The sequence below is a fragment of the Equus caballus genome, chromosome 1, assembly GCF_041296265.1.
Source record: "Equus caballus isolate H_3958 breed thoroughbred chromosome 1, TB-T2T, whole genome shotgun sequence".
Classification (NCBI taxonomy): Eukaryota; Metazoa; Chordata; class Mammalia; order Perissodactyla; family Equidae; genus Equus; species Equus caballus.
In genome coordinates this window covers 102,177,198-102,197,559 of record NC_091684.1, presented here as the reverse complement: position 1 = coordinate 102,197,559, position 20,362 = coordinate 102,177,198, and the positions used below count along the sequence as shown (strand labels likewise).

Here is a 20,362-nt window from a genome sequence, read left to right as displayed (position 1 = left end):
TTACTCTTCCCAGTTGAGGTGATCTTGAGCAACTCAACATCAGGCAAACTCACCCGGAAGAAAAGTTCCACGTGTAAAAGGGCCAACATTGAATAACAGACACCAGCGCATTAAGCTCCTCGGAATATTGTTCAGTTTAGCAGTCCTTGCTGGCCTAGCAGGACGCAGAGCTATTCCGAGTTGCAGACCTTGCAGGAGCTTGTCGAAGGCAGGAGGGGCCGTGTCTCAGCTACCGTCTGCACTCCCCAGATCAGCTCAGAGACTGACTCCCGTAAGCACCTAGTAAACACGTGTGCTGACCCAAACTCCAAGTCAGGCCTTTCTCTACTAGAATGTGAGGAGCCTCCTAGAAATTCCTTAAGGTCAAAATGAACCGCCAGCAATCCCTGACCTTTGCATTTTACAGGGCAAATTTATTCCTTCTGTGCCGCATGTTGAAGTTTCCCAAACGACACGCCAAGGCACACTGACGGCCTCGTCGTGGATATGTTAGAGGTGTCCTGAGATCTTGAACCCCTTAGGCCTCGGGGCTGAGCCCTGGGCAGCACATCTTCTCATCTCAGGGGGCCACACCAACTTGACGGTGATGGCATGTGGCACGAGGCGGGCAGGTTTGGTGGCTTTGCTCTGTGCACACAACTGTAGCCTCAATTTAACATTCTCATCAACCTGAACCAACACATCTTCCGGGGGAGCACCTGCCCTCTCAGCCCAACTCTGTGTAGCCTTCTAAGAGGATGAAAATAAAAACCAGGTTTTTATTAATTTATTAGTATTATACCACGTGACACTCCACAAATTCTTTGTCGGATGAGGCAGGGTATAAATAAACAAATATCTGACTTTTAACTTTTCCTAACAACAGTTAACGCTGCCTCCAGGCCATCTGGAACACAAACCACAACAAAAGGTAAAGTTCTTCTCAGGACATCTGCGGGTTAAAATAGCAGGTCCGGATGCTGATGTTGCCAACCTCTTGTCTCCATCCAGCCTGCCCTGTGGGCCATCCAGGAAGGGTATCTCCCTCAATTCCTGAAAGGGAATCCGGCTGCCAAATCAGGAGGGAAACAGGAAGTAGGACAGAAGACTCTGTGAAGTTGGCACCAGCGCACTGTCTCAAGGCACTGAGAGTAACATTTGAAAAAAAAAAGTCACTTAAAGGTGAATGACAAGATTACAGCAGATTTAAACCATTCTAAGGGATCTCTCATGGTACAGACCACTTAAGAAACCCGGACCCAAAGCAAGTCTAGAGAAAACAGCAATGTAAAGGTCACCTAGTTACTAGTAGAAAGTCTGCACGTGGGACTGGAGATGATAACTGAGTCGTGGTACATAGCTCAAGACAGCGCAGCCCTGTGACAACAGCCGGTGGGTACAGATACATGGATGTACCAAAGGCCCAAGGACGCCCCTGGGAAGGTAACACTGTTGCTACACATGCAGAAGCAGCCTCAGGTGACAGGGAAATACAGCGAGGACCGGACCGTCTACCCCACAAGACAAGTACCCCCTGTGGTACTGAGACTTCAGGAAGGGCAGTTCAGAAAGCTGCACAGACACCAAGAGCCAATGTTAAAGGCTCATTCAAACTCTCTTCCACCCATTAATTTTCTTTTCAGTAGATTCCCAAGAACCTCCATGCCTGACCACACTCGGATCTGGAGAAGGGAATTCCGAGGGCGGAATAGTCCGATCCGGGAGGACTCCCACGCCACCTCCACCGTCGTCCCCATGCACACCCCCTCCGCCGGGGCGCCCCGCTCCTCCAGGCCCCTGCCGGACCCAGGCCGTGCTTCGCAGGCGGGTGAGGGGGCTCGCGGCCCTCTGGATATCTGCGCACCTGCCCCCTATGCGGACCCCTAAGCCGGCTCCTCCGGGCCCCCGTGCGTCCCGGGAACGCGGATGCGCTTCGGAGACGAGCCAGGGTGCCGGCGCCCCCGCGCGCGGATGGAAGGGCGGGAGCCGTGGGGGCCCACCCCGTGTCCCGGGGAGCCCCGCCCCGATGCCGGCCCCGCGCCGAGTCCCGGGGGCGCCGCGCGGTCCCCGGAAGTGGCGGCGGGCGTGCGGGAGCAGCGCGGGCGGGGGCGGCGCTGGAGCCGGGCATGGCCGCCGCCGCCGGCTTTGTGTGCCGCGCGCGGGCCCCCAGCGCCGCACCCGGGCCTCGGGGCCGCCGCTGACCGCCCCGCCCGGCCGCCGGCCCCGCCTCCTCCGCGCCGCCCCTGGCGCCCGCCGCGCGCCCCGCCCGCCCGCGCCCGCCGCGCGCCCTCGCTCCCGAGCCAGCCAGCCTGCCGGGCCGGCGGCGGCGGGCCCAGGCCGCCCCGATGCCGGAGCCAGGCCCCAGGATGAACGGCTTCTCGCTGGGCGAGCTGTGCTGGCTCTTCTGCTGCCCGCCCTGCCCGAGCCGCATTGCCGCCAAGCTGGCCTTCCTGCCGCCCGAGCCCACCTACACGGTGCTGGCTCCCGAGCAGCGCGGCCCCGGCGCGCCCGCCCCCGCCCCGGCCGCCGCGGCCCAGCCGGCGGCGCCGCAGCCCGAGGAGGGCCCGGGCGCGGGGCCCGGCGCGTGCAGCCTGCACCTGAGCGAGCGCGCCGACTGGCAGTACTCGCAGCGCGAGCTGGACGCCGTCGAGGTCTTCTTCTCGCGCACCGCCCGGGACAACCGGCTGGGCTGCATGTTCGTGCGCTGCGCGCCCTCCAGCCGCTACACGCTGCTCTTCTCGCACGGCAACGCCGTGGACCTGGGCCAGATGTGCAGCTTCTACATCGGGCTCGGCTCGCGCATCAACTGCAACATCTTTTCCTACGACTACTCGGGCTACGGCGTCAGCTCGGGCAGGCCCTCCGAGAAGAACCTCTACGCCGACATCGACGCCGCGTGGCAGGCGCTGCGCACCCGGTGAGCTGGCCGGGGGTCGCCAGGCCCGGCCTCCAGCTGCGGGGGGCGGGGCGGGGGTCCCCGGGTCCCCTCGGGGCCTGCGGGGAGAGGGGTCCCTCCTCGGGGGCTATGGGCCAGCCGCTGAGGATTCGCTTTCCCCTGGCCTTCTCCCACCCCCTCCAAAACCCCTGCCGGCCCTCAGGTTCCTGGAGAGCTCAGACTCGGGGGGTTTGCCTGCCTCGGTATGCCTGGGGTCCCCGGTCCACCGGTTGGGTCTTTTGTGGCTGTGGTCTCCGCACGTGGCAGCGTGGGGGTGCTTCAGCACGGGCAGAAACAACTCGGCTCGCGTTTACTCTGTGCGAGCTGACAGCCAGAGACTGAAGGTCTTCGGGCCGAAGTGACCTTGGGGAAGGCGGCAGGAGGCTCCAGAGCGGTTTCTTTCCTTGTAAAATCAGGGGCGACACGGGGTGACCTCTAAAGGACTTTCTGGTTGTAAAGTGCTCGGCGGGGCAGTGTCCTGGCCACCGTGGAGGCGGCTGGCCGGGCGCGCGGTGCGAAGTTGGCCTCCTGGTGGGCAGAGTAGCTGGCACTGTGTGGCCGGGAGGTTAAGTGGTGCCTGCTGGCCTGGCACCTTCTGCGAGGCCTCAGCAACACCCCAGGATGTGTTCGAATCTTAGGTTATGGGGTTTGAGGACTCTCTTGACCTTGAATTAGCATTTACAGAAGGATTGGGGCAGACTTTAACGTGCAAGGCACAAATTGTGAGGGCATGGTTTCTGGGCTAAACCTGGGAAGACAAGCAAACAGGAAACTTGAGTTTTCTTCTCAACTCAGACAAAAGTCTGGGCAAGTCACGTCACCTGTTTGTGCTCCAGTTTTGGTATTTCTGACTCACCTCATAGCAGTGGTGGTGAAAACACCTGAGATCATGCCTGTAATGACCTCGCATCGCTTCAGGTGAAACGGCCCCCAGAATAAGTGTAATTGACACTATTATGGCTGTGGACACTTACATAATTTTTTTCTGAAATGTGTTTGCTCGGCTCATGCGGATCCCCCACGTTCATGATTTTCGTCTCCTTTCCTGTTAATACACAGGCTCATAAATTAACTCCTTGCCTTTCTGGGAAAACGAGTTGTCCAACAAGGAAGGACTTAGGACTTAAGATATAAGATATGTTGCTTATTCCTGTTCTCCTGAAGGACTTCATTTGCATTATATAGCTTTTCGAAAGGGGTTTAGGTGGGTGAGAATGTGTCATGTGAATACGTTGAGTCAGAGTACACAAGTAGTTAGAAGCTACCTGTCCCACTAAAGGGTTTCAGAAGTGTGTGTCACACAAGCAATAGATGGCTAGCATTTACTGTGGGTAAAGGTGTGAAAAATAAGGGTTGGCATTAGATCTTTTTGTAATGAAACTTTGAAAATCTTACCTTGAGTATCAGGTTTTGTCCTGAGATTTCTGTGGAGGCCTGGTCCTCGGTGTGGGTGTCTGTTAAAACCTTTCAGAACGGGGGAAACCCTCTGCCCTGAATGTGCAGGTGTGTCTGTTACAACATGTGTGAGCATAGTGGTTTCCTGGAGACTTTTGTCACAGTTTAAGGTCACTGGTTTGGATAAACAATTCAATTCCATTTTGAATGATCTGATGGTATGTCTAAATTTTGCCCATGGTTTATTTAATTTTATGCCAGAACTCATACCTAGATGGGTTTACACGCCTGTAAAATGGGTTAGAATTTAAAGGTTAAATGAGAATCTTAGAATTGGAAGAAACCTTACAAATCCTCTTGTCCTGTGCTTTCTCAAACTTTTTTGATTGTGACCCCATAGTAAGAAGCATCTTACATCCTGATTAAGCTCACATATGCGTCTGTGTCTATATATCTGAAGCAAACATTTCATAAAACGTTGTTTTTTTCTCTGGGCAATGCACACAGCAGAACATGTTCTGCTTTACTTCATATAATATAAAAAAAAGAAAAAGAATGCCAGTTGTGAACCACCACGTATATTTCCCAACTCCTAATCTGGACGGTGCTCTTGGCGCCCACCTCACCTGCCAGAGGCCTGGGGAAGATAACCTCACAGTGGAGGATCTCGGTCTCTCTACTGCTGGCTCAGGATTCGCTCCCCTATGCCGTCTAGCCCTATTTGTCAGGTTTCTCAAGAGGGGTGTGTGTGTGTGTGTGTGTGTGACTTATTCTAATTACACGGGAGTTCCCTGATTCTGAAGCGCATCAGTCTCCTCGCTGTTCTCTGGTCTTTTGGTCTCCTCTTGCCTGGAATGGGCCCTGTTCTCTGCCCATTTCCAGCCCCGTGCAGGTCGCGGTCCCGGCAGCAGTCTTTCCACGGCGCGTGCCCATCCCTTCTGTGGCTGGGTCAGATCCCCTCTCCACCTCCCGGCCCCATGTCCTCTTTGGGGAGCGGTCTGTTTCTGACCTCCTGGTTAACCACGCTGTTCAGGACAGTGACTGGGGAGCCTGCCCTGTCCTGGGGCAGCTCTGTCTCAGCTCAGGGTGCCCCCAGGAGGACTGTAGGGTGTGTCAGTGTGTGCGTCCCCACGGTACCTGGCCCAGACTGGGCCCAAGGCTCGTCCCCCCTCCTTGTGCTCACGTCTGGCCTTGCGTATACGCCTTTTTCTGCTGCCAGGAACACTTGATCCTGCCTGGATTCGGAGACCCTCACATGCCTGTGCACCTGGCACTCAGCCCCTTTACCTGCGCTTGTCACTCTGTGTCGATGCCTCCTGTTAGTTAACTGTATTCCCATTAAAGTGAAAGTTCCTCAAGGGCAAGGACTCCACACCTTCTGTATTCCCAACAACCGGCAAAGTGCCTTAAAATAATAGACACTCATTATATGCTTGATTAATGGATTGCATATATGGGTGCCCCATAAATAAATGGGATAAACTCAACTTTTCCTAAGTTAGATTCTTACAAACCTTCCATCTTACTTTATCTCCAGAGTGTACATCCATGGGTACAACCATAGACAGAAAAGGGGTTACGATGTATCGGCTTGAGGTCTGATTCACCTTGTGTCCACTATATGCATGTGTCTGCAGCACTGAAGTGTCTGTATTGAACAAAACAGTAACACTTACCTTTCCTTTGTGTTTCTCTTCATTTTTTATCCATGACCTGTCTGTGCCAGCTCCTGGCCGTGCTGTGGTGAGCTGCCCAGTCCTTCATGAGGACTTCATAAATGCTCCCAAGTATTTGCATAAATGATGGGCAGTAAGGCGGGCATATTATCCAGAATAAGTGTTTCAAGAGGAAGTAAATTTGAAGGCAACGAAGGTGGTCATTGCTATTTGGCCAAGAAATGACTATTTTAAGCATTTGAAAAATTACTGGAAAAGGTGAGAAGAGAGCTAGGATTTGAAGGAGCCGGAAAGAGTGTGGACTCATGGTGGAAGAAGTAAGTTAGGGTCTTAGTGGGTTTCAGCTGCTCTAACAAAGTACCACACACTGGGTGCCTAGAAACAGGAACTTACTGCTGACAATTCTGGAGGCTGGAAGTCTGAGATCAGATGCCGGCATGGTCCGGGTCTGGGGAGAACCCTCTTCCTGGTTGCGGACTGTCAACTTCTTGTCCTGTCCTCACGTGGCGGAAGGCGCGAGGGAGCTTTCTTGGGCTGATTTATCAGGAGACTAATCCCATTCATAGGGGCTCCACCCTCAAGACCTAATCAACTTCCTAATAACATCACCTTGGGGGTTAGGTTTCTTTATATGAATTTTTTGGGGAGAGGGACACAAATAGTCCCCCAGTAGCTGGTGTGGGAACAGAGAGAAGAGACAGCAGAGATCCTGAGCGTGATGGAGAGCTCAAAGGTTGGGACTGGCCTTACATTTTGTGTCACTGACGTACATCATGAGTGTGTTGTGAATACCAGCAGTTGAGGGCACACGCTGGAATCTCTTAGAAGTGTTTGTGGAAAGGACACTGAGAATCAGGTGGCCCTACTGGAGGGTGGTGTTGCAACCTGAGCCGGGGAAGTGATTAATCTGTGCGGGAAGGGCTGCCTGTGGCTCGGTGGGAGCAGGTGGATGAAGTCTCCTCCACACATATCCCTCGGAGGGGCTTCTCGACATGAGCAGCTACGGACTGTGCAGAAACGAGACCTGTGATTCAGGAGGCGGTGAATCAAGCTGATGTGAAAGTGTAAACCCAAACAAGCCAAATAACCCAGCGAATGAGGCATGAGATGGGTGGAGAGTATTTTTGCTGAAACGTTTTAATCTAGAAAAATGGGCGAGTAGGGCATTTGTGATTCAATTTGTGAGTGTTCACCAATGCCAGCCGCGGCAGTTGTCTGATCCTTCTATTTGCTGCAGGGATGGTGGAGGAGAGAGGTGTTCAGTAACATGGACAAGGAAACACTGACCCAATCAGAGAAGCAAATGCAGAGAGAGGAAGATAAATAGAGACTTTTGGTGCCTGGATGCAAAGGCAACTACAAAGACAGTATTTCATTCACTCGTTTATTCATTTGACCAACAAACCGTTAACCGTTAAACACACATGTATCCATGCTGTGCTTGTACCAGACGTTACAATAGGTTCCCCCTGAGTGTCGTGATTCCCAAACCGTTTCTTTTTGTTGTGAAAGGATGGAATGGATCTTAGAGACACTGTGAGTGTGGAGCCACGTGTTGCTGTGTTGTAACTTGTGCACCTGTGAATCACAGGATGCACAATCAGGAAAGCCACCAGGCGGGGAGGCTGTGGTGGACACCCGCAGGGAGGGGGGCCCTCGAAAAGCACCTTCTGCTGGTTGAGAGAGGTGTTTACCGTCGTGAGGCGCAGGATGGATTTCTCCCGGGAGCAGCAAATCAGTTGCTTCCCCAGGCGTGTTGAAGTTAATACCCCGACCTCGTTGTTCTCACTTTTCTCAGAGAGACTACTACGATGCCGTTAAGGAAGAGTGCTCAGGATTTCTGCCTGAGTTGGGCTGACCAGGGAGGAGAGAAACAGAAGGTGTTGTGAATAAGGTTTGACATAAGGTGAGAGCACAGGGATATTTCTAGAAAGGAGATAGAATATCTGCTTGGGGTTCAAGGCAGCCACTATGAGAATATCCCATCAGGAAGAATTAACTCTTAAGAAGGGACTTGTTGAAACTGAAGGGGGTGAAGTGTGTTTTACAGGTCCCCTCTCCCTCAAATGCTCCTGTGCCGAGCTCGCATCTTCAGGTCGCCTCACGGTGTCCTCGTGTAGATTTGCTCTCTAGCTGGGGCTCTGAGCTCGTGCCCCATCCCACACGCGGACTTACCCGTGGGTCTGCTTGGAGGGGCCTCGCTTTGCTCTGGCGGTCCAGTTGCAGAAGACCTGACAAGCTCGTTCACGTCTCTGTGTTAGCAGCGATAACTCCATGATGTGCTTCTCTTCTGAGTGTATTTGTTTGTATTTAGGGCCATCTTGGAGGCTCAGTCTTTTTTTTTTTTTTTGAGGAAGATTAGTCCTGAGCTAACATCTGCTCCCAATTGTCCTCTTTTTGCTGAGGAAGACCGGCCCTGAGCTAACATCCATGCCCATCCTCCTCTACTTTATATGTGGGACGCCTACCACAGCATGGCTTGCCAGGCAGTGCCGTGTCCACATGTGGGATCTGAACTGGCGAACCCCCGGCCACCAAAGCAGAACGTGTGCACTTAACCACTGCCCCACTGGGCTGGCCCCTGGAGGCTCAGTCTTAAAACTCTCCTGCATAATGGCATGTTGGTGGAAGAAGCCTTTGTCGCTTCCCGGAGAAGTCGCTTACATTGTACTGTCCTGCAGTCACTCGAAGTGACCCCTAAGGTCACGCACTCCCCGCCTTCCGTCACTGCTCTTGCTCCTCACTGCTGCCCACATTCAGTGCCGCCTCCACTCCAGTCAGGGGTGATGACCCGCAGAAGCCCCCAGGATCTGGCTGTAGGAGTTGCTGTGTTCGCCTTGTAGCAGAGTTACCTTCTCTGTTGGACTTTGCTCTCTCTGGTGTAGAGGCTGTAAACCTGCTCCACTTTAGGAATCCAGAGTCTCAACACCGATGACACTGAGGGCTGCAGTACTCAGATATCAGAATGCCTTTTTTTTTTTCAGGATTGCTTTAAATGATAGGCTTCCTGCTTCGTCTAGGAGATTTAATTTACGAAAGTTGGACAAACACAGAGCCTTTTGAACTAGGGAGACGGGTTCTAATGGCAGCACTTCCTCTGGTCCGTCAGGTCTCCTTGAACCAGGCCCCCCCCACCCCCACCCCCCACCCTGTGGGGCTTCGCTCTCCCCTGCATCAAAAGGCGGGGCTTCCGATGTGCCTTCTGGGAGGCTGGTTCATGATTTTCAGGGGAGCATCGAATGTGTTTGAATTTGCTTTTCTCGACCACACTGGGAAACTCGGTGGTTTCAGTCTCTAGAGTGGATCTCAACCATGGCTGCACGTCAGCATTTCCAGATGGGTTTTATAAAATGGTGTGGGTGTGTATCTAGACACATATGTGTGCATGCATGTGTGTCTAGGTGCATGTGTACAAGTGTGTTTACACTTGTACTTGTGCGTATATTCAAATATATGTGCGTCTGTATGCATATATGTACAAGTGTGTGTGTGTGTGTGTGTGTGTGGGCAGCCAGGGTTGAGAAGCACTGGCCTAGAAACATCCAGAAGTCAGTGTACGGTGAAAGATTGGCCACACTTTAATTGGTTAAGAGTTGAAGAAAAGAGAATGTTAGAGATGGTTCTTTTCTACACTTACATAGATGTTTTTAGCCAAAGACCTTGGTGCCAGGAACCACTAGCATGGACCAAATGCTGGGTCCTTTGTTCAAAGGACAGCCACATTCACGCGTGCGGGATTCCTGAGTCCCACGGGAGCTGGAAGTGGGGACTCAGGAGCCGTGGAGGCCCGTGGCCCTCCCCTCCACTTCCTCTGCCTGGGCTGGCCTGGTCTCCCGCCCTGTTCCCTCTGCTTGCCTGTTCCATCGCTCTCTCTACAATGAGCCTCTCCTGTTGTTCCTGGTCTTTGCGCATCACCTCTCCCCGCAGCAGAACCTGTGCCCACCCCTGGCCAGGCTGCCAGGAGCTGGCCTCCCTCGGGCCCACAGATACCTGGTATGTACCCGGGTTAGGCTAAGGCAGTATAATAAACACGGCGACCTCCTTGGGGCTGGGGGCCATGGCAGTCCCGAGAAGGGAGCACGGCCAGGACGAGCTTGCCCTGCCACATCCACTCCGGGGCACTTCTGGGCCTCCTTCTAGGTGTAGGGGTTGCGTGGGACGGTCTCCGCTCCACCTGGCCCCTTGTGTGTGACAGTTCACTCTGACAAGAGAGCAGAGGCCTTGAAGAATAGACCATAATTAATTCCATAAACCAGGTCAGTGGAGCAATGATGTCACTGCCTTTTTGTGACCAGCGTCTGGGCTCCCATTTCAGCCTGGAAATGAGAGGCTCTAGAAAAATGCTCCCCTCTTCCTGTGGCGTCCCCTTTCTCCTCCCCACAGCGGATGCACCTTCCAGCCCAGGACAGTGGGGCCAGCTGTGGAAAGTGGTCTGTGGGGTGGACGCACTTCTGAACAGCCCCTGGCGGGGAGGAGAAAGGGCGAACGTTGGGTGACGGAGGCAGGAGAAGAGGGCCAGCGCTCCAGGCTGCCAGCGGCCTTCTGTGTGACTCGGGTTAGAGATCGCCAGCTTGAAATGATTTAATGATTGAGCTCTTCATTTAGATGATTTGCAGCCGTAACTGATTCCTGGCTCTGATATCAGAGTCACCCAGGCAAGCTTTTCTCAAGGGTAAGCTGGAGAGGAATGTTCCTGTCAGTCTTAGCTTTCTCTGATGTTCTTCATGGCCAAGGGCAGAGATTCTGGAGTCAGACAGACAGAGTTTAGGTCCTGCCTGTGCCACTTATTAACTGCTTCACCTCAGGCAAGTTTCCTGGCCTTTCTGAACCTCAGTTACAATAATAATGGGACCAATGATAATCATAGCAACCACTGTCTCTCAGGTGCTCTGGTACAATGCCTTCCACAGAGTAAGAGCGCGACAAATAGGATGTTATTGCTGTTTTGGATTACTAATAAAATTATTAGAGCTATAATAACCAAATGCTTAGATCATGCCAGAAAACAGATGCTTTAGATCAGAAGGCGTGTTAAAGAAATTGCTTCCTTCCCCACTCTGCAGAGTAAATAGTAGTACCCAGGGGAGCCTGGCTCGGTGGGTGTGGATGGAGAGGCACAGTGAGGATGTTTTGGTTTTATTTGCTTCGAAGGGGGAAAAGGCTCTTTGAACGTGCTTCCCTGGCCCTGAGGGCTCTGTGTATCCTGTTTTAGTTTGGGGAGCGGTGGCTTTTAGTATTTTAAATCCGATAGCACTTCATCTCCCAAGGTGTTTATATCCCCAAAGGAGATCCTGAAAGGAGAGGAAACTTTACCTGTAATCCAATACCTGGCAATTACTTTGTAAACCTCCACGGCGCTGTTTCCAGGCTCAGCCCGACCTGCGTTCAGGCAGCAACCGGAGACTGGGGCACCGAGTGGGGAATGGAGAGGATGAGGAGGCGACCCCGTCTCTTTCTACCGCTCAGGACATCCGGTTGCTCTTTTCTGATGGGATGACCTTCAGCGGATAATTCTCCTCCTCTTTTCCTAAAGGTCGCCGAACCTGAGTCGCACACTTCCTTTTAGAATAGGAATGCTCCCATGATGCCTTGTACCTCCAATTCCCTTTGAGTTTTCAGGGCTCTGCGTCGTGGAGCTCATTGATAACTTCCATGTTATTGATTTACTTGAGTGTTCAAGGGCCGTGGCACTGTGGTGAAACTGGAAACCTGTTTCCAGGAAGTCCAGGTCATTCAGATGCAGCGCCCAGACTAATGGTTCACTGTTGCATCTCAATGACTTGCTGAATCACTGAACAGAGTCTGGCCTCCCTCCGGATTACTTGTTAACTGAGCACTGCTTAAATTTGCACTTGCAAAAGGAGGTCTGGCAACCTCCAGGACTGATTATTAGTTTGTTCCTTCAGGTTCCTATTTTTAAATGGATAAAAATGAAATCTGGGCAGTTACGTTGGGGGAAAAAATGTGAAGCAAGCCTGTATTCAGAATATCTCCAGAAAGAGTGAGTTTCTGGATGTTAATTATTACTCTGCTGGCTAACACTTTTGTTATTATGGTTGGTAATCAAATGAGAGTTCCAGCTTATCCCACACTGTCTTTAGTGTCCCAAGCCTTGTGTCGTGATTATATTGCCTGCATAGGTCCGTGATACCAGAACAGGACTTTTTGTATGCTGGTGTAGGGGCGGAAGCATTTTTCCTTCTTCCCTTTTAGGTTCGTTGGCTGGTCTAATAATTAAGATGATACATGACAAACAGGAGAGAAATAAAAGTTTAATAACATGTATAACCTCCTGTGAAACTGAGTAACTCACCAGAATGGCTGAAGCCATCGCCTTAAGTACCATCTTAAGATGTTTGGGTGGGGAGTCAGTTATGGGAGGTGACCAGGAAAAGCACGGTAAACAAGGGTAGGGTTGTTATGCAGATAGAGTCATTGCCTTCTCTGTGGATAAGAGTTTCATTTATCAGCATCCTCCTCTTCCAGGTACAGAGAGGGAGACACCCTTACCAGTGGAGATTTCCTTATAAATGTAAATGTTCCTTACAAAAGGATAACTTCTACTCAGTTTTTAGAGCTTCTCTTGTGTCTGTTATTTAAAAAAAAAAAAAAAAAAAAAAACAGCCTAAAATAACCAGTATGCCAAAGAGGCATATTTTGGGGTGGCAAAATCTGCTCCTCTTCTCTGGTTTAACTGAAATAGTTTGATTCATCCTTAATGTCATAAAAACCCAAGGTTATTTCAGATTCTCTGTTTGGTTGCTGTGTGGTTTAACGATCGCTGTTGTCCTTGTGACTTGTAACATTCATACCATTTTGATTTGAATATACGTATTAGGAAAGGACCGTTGACGTGTTAATCACTTCTAAACACGTTTTATATTCTGTAACTAGGCTGGATAAAATAATTTTCTTAAATGAACTTGGGAGTCATATTTAATTGGGATAAATTAGTTTTTCCTACTAAAAACTTCAAGAAAACACTAGAAAGATAAAGAACATACTAAGCTAAAATAGAATTACAGTAGAATGTAATTATATAATGTAAAATATAATTACAGTAGAAGGATTAACATAGTTTGGGCTGTCATTTAACTGTTACCTCCCAAGAAGAGTCATCTGCCCACCCCAAGACATGCCAGTAGTCAGGAGGCAAGGTGGTAGGAGAGAAAGGGTTTTATCACAGCTTGCTAGCAAGGGGGAAGATGGCCAACTCATGTCTGAAAGAACCACCTTCTAGAATAAAGGCCACAGGATGGTTATATAGGGAGCTGGTTTCTGGGTGGGGCAGACATCAGGTCCCTCTTGCTGATAGTCCTTTATTTTACTGGACATGTGTCAGAGAATGGAGCAACGCCCTATACCCTGATCTTTCAGTTGTCATTGTTGATGGCTATCAGCATAGACTCTGCCCGGGGTCATCACATTCCTAAGGAACTCAAAGGAACAAAGTTATCATTTAAAGCAGCTGGGAGGGGCCACAAAATCTACAGAGGATGTCTGGGTTAGTTAATCAGAAGTCATTCAATGTTACAATATGGTTTCTTTTCTACAATATGGCTTCCCCTGTGTCAACCTGGTGTTGAGCCCGTGTCATAACTGCAGAGGGTTTCCCAGAGTCTGTCTCCATCCCTGAGGTCAGAGGGAGTTTGCAGTCCTGGGGTTCTGGCTGCCTGGGGGCGCAGCGGGCAGTCCTGCCACTCCTCCGAATCACTCTGACCACATGTCACCCTCCATTTACACATGTTCAGGCTACAACCCCTTTTGGTGCCTTCCTCTCCATCTGGTCAGCCACTAGTTTCTATTATTCTTTCTTTGCATTTTGCTTGTCCATCTCCTTTCCTTAAGCTAGGCCTTTGATAACTCATACCTGCGTCTCTGTGGCAGCCTGATCTCCCTGCCTCACGTTCTTCTCATGCCATCTGTCCAGGACCCGGTGCTGCTTAAATCCCCCCAGTTGGCTTTGTTCCCTGCTTCGTCCCCAGCGCCTGGAACAGCAGATGATGGCATGTGACGAGCACTCGTTGAATGTGTGTTGGGTGAATAAGTGAATGAGATGGTGATGACAGAGTTCACAGACTTAACTGTAAGAATTACTGGGGTCGGGGGGGAGCGTGTTAAAAATAGATTCTGGACCCGATCCTCAGAGACTGACCAAGTGGATCTGGAGCAGACCCAGATTAAACCGTAAACCAGCAGGCCTGGTGTAGAGGTGGGACGTCTGAGGAACATTGGGACTTGAGAGTGCTTTAGGAGGCCATTGGGGTACCCCATAGTGACTCATGGTTGTGTGATGGTGCTTCCTTCTTATAATTGGTGGGATTCTGCTTTTCCTGGAGCATTGATGCCCGTCGTGCGACTCGTGGTCCTTTCATCCATTTAGATTCTTATATTATATATGTTATATATAGGAAGTAAATATAAATCTAATTTTACAAAATTATTGTAAATATAAATATATTATAAGCAGATATTTTTTTTCGGTAAGCTGTTGGTAGCTCTTGGCCTCCAGGATTCAGCTGCATGCTCCTCAGAGATTTCTGCATCTGGATCAGTGTTCTTTACCATCCCGCCTTCTGTTCTCATCCCGTGCAGCTTGAATATTCGAGAATGTTGATCCCCTGCTCAGCAAGCCTGTTTCACAGTTCCTGGACTCCCCCTTGTCATGATTCTCTCTCGCTCTGAGCTGCTCCACAGCCCTTATCTGTGGCCACACCTCACACCTTGTGATCTCCTGGAATGCTCCACTCCAGAATTTTGGATTATGAAATACCGCTTCTTGCTCACCCTCCCATCCTGTTGGATCTGCTTATTTAACAGGTGTATTCAGGGCCTGCTGTGGGCCAGGCATTGTTCCAGAATAAAACAGACAAAAATCTCTGCTCCTATGAAGCTGCCATTCAGGAGTGGGCAGATAGCAATGAAAAACTAATCCTAATAATTTTGTAAACAAGAGTTGATTCGATTATGATAAATGCTATAGAAAAAGGAGAAAAGCAGAACAGGGCAACGTGATGAGTGGAGGTGTGGATGGCAGTTTTAAAAACATGCTTAGAATCTGCTTCATCTGGAGAATGAATCTGGCCCCAGCAGATGGAACGTCAAGGATGCCAGAGTGACTGGAACAGGGCGAATGAGGTGCAGTGGAGGGGAGAATGATAGAAGATGAGGACGGAGAGGAATGGGTTGGGGTGGGTGGGTGTTCACACAGGACCACAGAGCATTCATTGGAGGGCTGCTGGCTTTTCTGTGAAATCAGAGCCTTCCGAGGGCTTTGGGTAGAGAAGTGACTTGATTTGACGTAGGTTTCAAAAGGATCCCCTTGGCTGTCGTGTTAATGATAAGTTGGAGGGGCCAGTGTGCAGGGGAAGAAGGAAGAAGCCAGTTGGGATTCACGTCCGGTGTTTTAGGAGTCAGATGATGTGTCTCGGATCAGAGAGCTGGCAGCAGAGGTGGTGAGCAGCTCAGATTTTGGATGTTTTTTAAAGGTCGAAGCAACAGAGTTTGTTGATGCCCAGCGGAAGGCGAGTGTCAAGGATGCTTCCACTGGAGCGACAGGAAACCTAGCGTTGCTGGTAACTGAGCTGGGGGAGGGCTGTGGGCGGCTCTCGGCTGGGGCGGGGAGCGGGGGTCCAGTGCTGGATTGGGTTGGTGAGTTTGAGATGCCCGTCAGACATCTAAGTGGAGATGTTGAGCAAGCGATAGGATGTGAGTGTGGACCTCAGGATCGGGGTCTGGGCCAGAGGCAGATTTGGGAATTTTCCCGTCAAAGGAGGAAAGTGGTTAAACCAAAAATGAACGTGGGGGAATTGGCATTTGACCCTGGGGTTGCTCTGCCTCTGCCCGCACCCTTGCCAGAGTTGCCCTTAATAGCTCTGTTCAGTCCATTCCCCTGGTTCCTGGGCATTTGATCCACGTTTCCCCCAGGCCTCTGCAGGAACCTGGTGTGGGAGGATCAGACGCTCAGGGAATGACGTCTCTCCCTGGGGGAGAGCCTCCTGGCCTCGGCATGTGTGTGCCACCTGCTTGGGTCGTGGCCGTATGGTCACTTTCTGTGCCTGGAGAGTGACCGCTGATTTTCCCTGAGCTCTCTTTTGAGGCCCCGGGAGAGCAGTGCCTTGCCCCGTGCTTGCTGTAGCCCCCCAGCAGCCGGTGCGATTCCCAAGAGGGGCCGAGCGCAGCTGTTCTCCAGGGGTCCCCCCGTTCCTCACACCTCCTTGCTTCCACTGGGCTGTTTGCTCAAACTCTGGTACTGACTCTGGGGGGTCCAGCATTTCTCTACTGTGATTGCTTTTGCAGGATTAAGTGTGGTGAAGATTACAGTTTTAATTTCCCTAATTCCTCCCACCTGACTGTTTCTCTATTTCCTCTCTGAACTGAAAATGGGACAGGAGTTTCTTGGGAACTTTTTTGTAGGCATCTGTAACCTTCTAAAATCCATTCTTGTATGATCTTTGAGTTGTCCTTTCATCTTCTCATTTACTAAAGAACTGCAAAGGTAATTAAGTCACACCCAAAACAATTGGAATCTACGTCGCCTAGGAGTTTTCCATCAGCAACTCTTTTCTGGAAAGTGCTACTTAGAATAAAAGACCACACTCTGGATATTTATGAAAGAAAAAACATGGAGGCCGGCCTGGTGGGATAATGGTTAACTTCACGTGCTCTGCTTCTGTGGCCCGGGGTTCACGGGTTCACGGGTTCACATCCTGGGCGCAGACCTACACAGCACTCATCAGGCTATGCTTTGGCGGCATAGAGGAAGATGGGCACAGATGTTAGCTCAGGGGCAATCTTCCACACCAAAAAAAAAAGAAAAGCCTTGGCTTTTCTGTGCTCTTTACCTGGAATGCCCTTCTCCGGCGGTCACTGGCTGTTCAGAGTCTCCGCCCCCATCTCCTTGCAGAGCCTTGCCAACAAGGTGGCCGTCCTCCGCTCCCATAACTGAGTGTGTGTCTCTTCTCCATCTGCCACGTGGTCTTCAGTTGGTTCTGACTGTATCTGACTCCCCACGTGATTGCCATCTCCTTGAGGATGGCCGTCTCTGATTCGTCTGGACTTGCCCTGAGCCCAGTACGACACCCCTTGCACAGAAGGCCCTGGAGCTGCGGCTGAAGGAATGGGTGGAGTCACTGAGAGTGGGTGTCTACATCGAGGGCTCTTTGTTTCAGGTTCAAGATTCTGGGTCTTGATCCCCTCTGACTCTGGGCATGGAGGCCTCTGGTAGCCCTGGCTTCCTGCTGAGGTCTCTCTCCAGGGCTGGGTGCAAATGTGTAACCCAGCCCAGGGGAGGGAGAAGGTGAGAAGGACCCGGGGAACTGAGATCCTCCCCACGGCCCGCCATCTGATCCTGCGAATAAATACCTGGCCTTCCTTCTGGAAGGCAAAGCTGTTTTCTTAAGAGTCGCCTGACTGTGTGGCCATTCTAAGAAGCGTAGCTTGGAGAAGATGGGGGAACATTTGTCCTTCTTGTTGCTTATGGGGGAGAAGTGTATACGCGTCTATCTGCTATCGGTGTAGAACCCAGAGTCCGTCTCATTCTCGGATGTTTTTATAAGACTAGCAAAAAGTGGTTGTGGTTATTGTTATTGAGGAATATTCATATACTTTGTGTCAGTTGACAGTTAAAAGAATGCAGAATTCAAATCAAATGTTGTATCTGGAATTCTACTGACTGTTGCCTCCATTGCCTCAGGTCCTTGAGACTTATAGACCAGCCATATTTTTTTCCCTTGCCATGTTGTTTATTTTTTTTTTAAACTTTATTATTAGATACAATGTAAATAGAGTATTAAAATAAACCCATGTTTCTATCACCCACCTTCAACAGTTATCAACATTCTGCCATTTTTGTAGCATCTACACCTCAACCCAAACCTGCCCCCACTCTATTATTATTGCTTTTGTGTAGGTCTTTTTTTTTTTTAAGGAAAAAAATTGCCTCGTTGAAATGCACAAATCTTAACTGTTTAATTTCCCAGCAGTATCTTCTTCCTGTCTGTATCAGCACTCAGGCATGGTGGTGAGCCTGTTGCAGACCCGACCTTTCCTTGGTGCACTGTGGTGTCGTATCATTATTGGAGTATGGATCGCAATGAGAATAGATTGAAGGGAGATATTAAATAGATTCAACATCAAATAGTTATCAGAGGAGATGCACTGGAGTCTTGGCCATTTTTTTCAAAAATAGATAAGTAAGTTGAGAACTTCAGGGTTGTGTCTCATTTATCTGGAATTAGTGGGGGCAGTAGAAAGATCACTGGTGTGGTGCTGGGAGGCATGGCTTCTAGCCAACCATTGAGCTACACAGCTGTGTGGCCTGGATAGTCATGTAATATCTCTGTGGTTTCACACGTGACATAATTTTAATCATCACCACATCTTTGAGGCAGTCACTGTTGTTATCCCCATTTTAGAGGTTTGAAAACTGAGGACCAGGAAGGGTGAATGACTTGCCCAGGGTCACAGAGTTAAAAGGTGAGCCAGGATTTGGACACAGGCAGCCTGACCCTGGAGCTCATCTTCTGAAATCCGACACTGTTGTCTCTCAAGGAGATGGGGTGAGCGTATTGGAAGATGCTGAGATTGTACACTGTGGTGCAGGAAACATACCAGAACTTAGATTTTTCTCCTTAGTTATTTTTCAGTGTTTATTTTTTTGTTTTAAACGTCCTTAGGATTTATATAGTGTTTAAAAACTAATATGTATAAATCTATATCTTCACACACATCAGGAGTATATGTTCTCGTTTTTATGAAAAAGGATGCATGCTGAGAAGTTCAGGCACCAGTGCTCTGGATTAACATTGTCACTTAATATTCTTAAAGTTCTTTTCTCAGAATTACAGGATCTGAGCATGAGGAGAAATTAAATTTTTAGAAATGTTTGCCCTTCAGCGAATCGCCTGACAGTTTGTCAGGTCCTGGGCTAGACGTTTGGTACAATCTTTCATTGTTGCCAGATCTTCTACAGTCCAAAAAAAAAAATCTTCAATTTGCATTTAAAAGATGACTTTGAGTACCCTTGGGGAGACTTCCTCCCATGGAATTGCGTGCTTTTGTCTAACACTATTCTGAAGACAAAATGTCTCCTGAACGTTTGGAAATCATTTGAAAGGAAGAAAAGAAACATTTCTTCTCTCGTGAGGTGGCCACTCAGATTCCTTTCAACACTTGGAATGAGTGTTCTGACTGCCTGGCCGCTTGTCTTGTGGATTCTGATAAGATGAGGATGGCTAAGGATAAGTAAACAGAACCCGTGATAACTTTAGGTGGCTGCATGGTGCAGAGGTTAAGAGCAAGGACGACACAGCCAGACTGCCTGTGCTGTTTCCGCTGTGCCTCAGTTTCCTCTTGTCTAAAATGGAGAAATGGTGGTGTATGTACATTGTAGTGTTTGTCATGAATAATAAATAAGTCAGTGTTTGCAAAGTGCTTATATGTTGGTTTGATAAAGTGAATTTTAAAACACTGAAAAGAAAGGGAAAAAAGGGAAAAAGTTTACAGTAGATACCCTTAGAAGACTGGAAAGATAGCAACCCACTGTATTTCTAAAGGGTTTCGTAATTCCAGGGCACTTTCACACACTCCCTCTCTTTGTTCCTGAGAATAGTTCTGTGAGAAAGGTGATACAGAGTTATTCCCACTTGATACATTTGTAGAAAGAAGTGTCTGGAGAGTATGATTTACATCAGCCCATGTCGCTGTTAAGTAGTGAGTGCAAGGCTTCAGGGTATTTCTTTTGACTTAAATTTTTGGGGGCCTCTCTCAATTTGTTGCCATTAGTAGTTATTTTGTGGTTTGCTTTCTAGTGATTTTGTCAGTCTATCAATAAAGCAGTTGCGTACAAATGGTCCAGCAATATAGTCTTTCTGTATTTGACCTTTCTTTTAGTGCAATTGAATTTTCTCATTCCTCTGTTTATTGTCATTTCTGAAATTGATTTACAGAGCCACAATAACCTATTTTCAGTAATCTGGAACAGTGTTTTCTTCCTGAACATTTAAAGTTGGGCTCATTTTTCCTACCAAATCCCAGGAGTTCTTTTTTTAGATGGGAAGTGAAAATCCTTGAAAATCCATCTGATGTGTTTGCGGAGCCTCTGCAATGTGTCTATCTTTAGGGATAACTAAAGAAAGGGGTTCTGAGCCTCCAGGAGCTTGAATTGTCATTGCAGGTGGCTTCTTGGAGTCACACCCACTCCGTGAATATAGGATGTTTATCATAACCCGCTGCTCAAGAGTCTAGCGCTTGGCGGTTTGCAATAAGGGTTCATTGACCTAATCCCAGATTAGGCTCTTGACATGCTTCTGTCTCAGAGACCACGGGACAGCAAATACGATAAGTCCTGTGACCTTGTTGGGAACTTCTGCTTTGT

General features: G+C 49.6%; 1 protein-coding gene across 3 annotated transcripts in view; it reads left to right on the top strand.

Annotated features, from left to right (window-relative positions):
• Window positions 1-2,229: 2,229 nt before the first annotated feature.
• ABHD17C (abhydrolase domain containing 17C, depalmitoylase) overlaps window positions 2,230-20,362 on the top strand; it is a 50,352-nt gene continuing 32,219 nt past the window's right edge. Inside the window, exon 1 of one of the 3 annotated variants that reach the window (XR_011438357.1) lies at window positions 2,230-2,896. Coding sequence is in view for 2 of the 3 variants with exons in the window: in XM_023649313.2 (XP_023505081.1) it covers window positions 2,325-2,896 (572 nt within the window). In the remaining variant the exon portion in view is untranslated. The remainder of the gene's footprint in view (window positions 2,897-20,362) is intronic. The other 2 variants (XM_023649313.2, XM_023649312.2) reach the window with 2 other exon arrangements.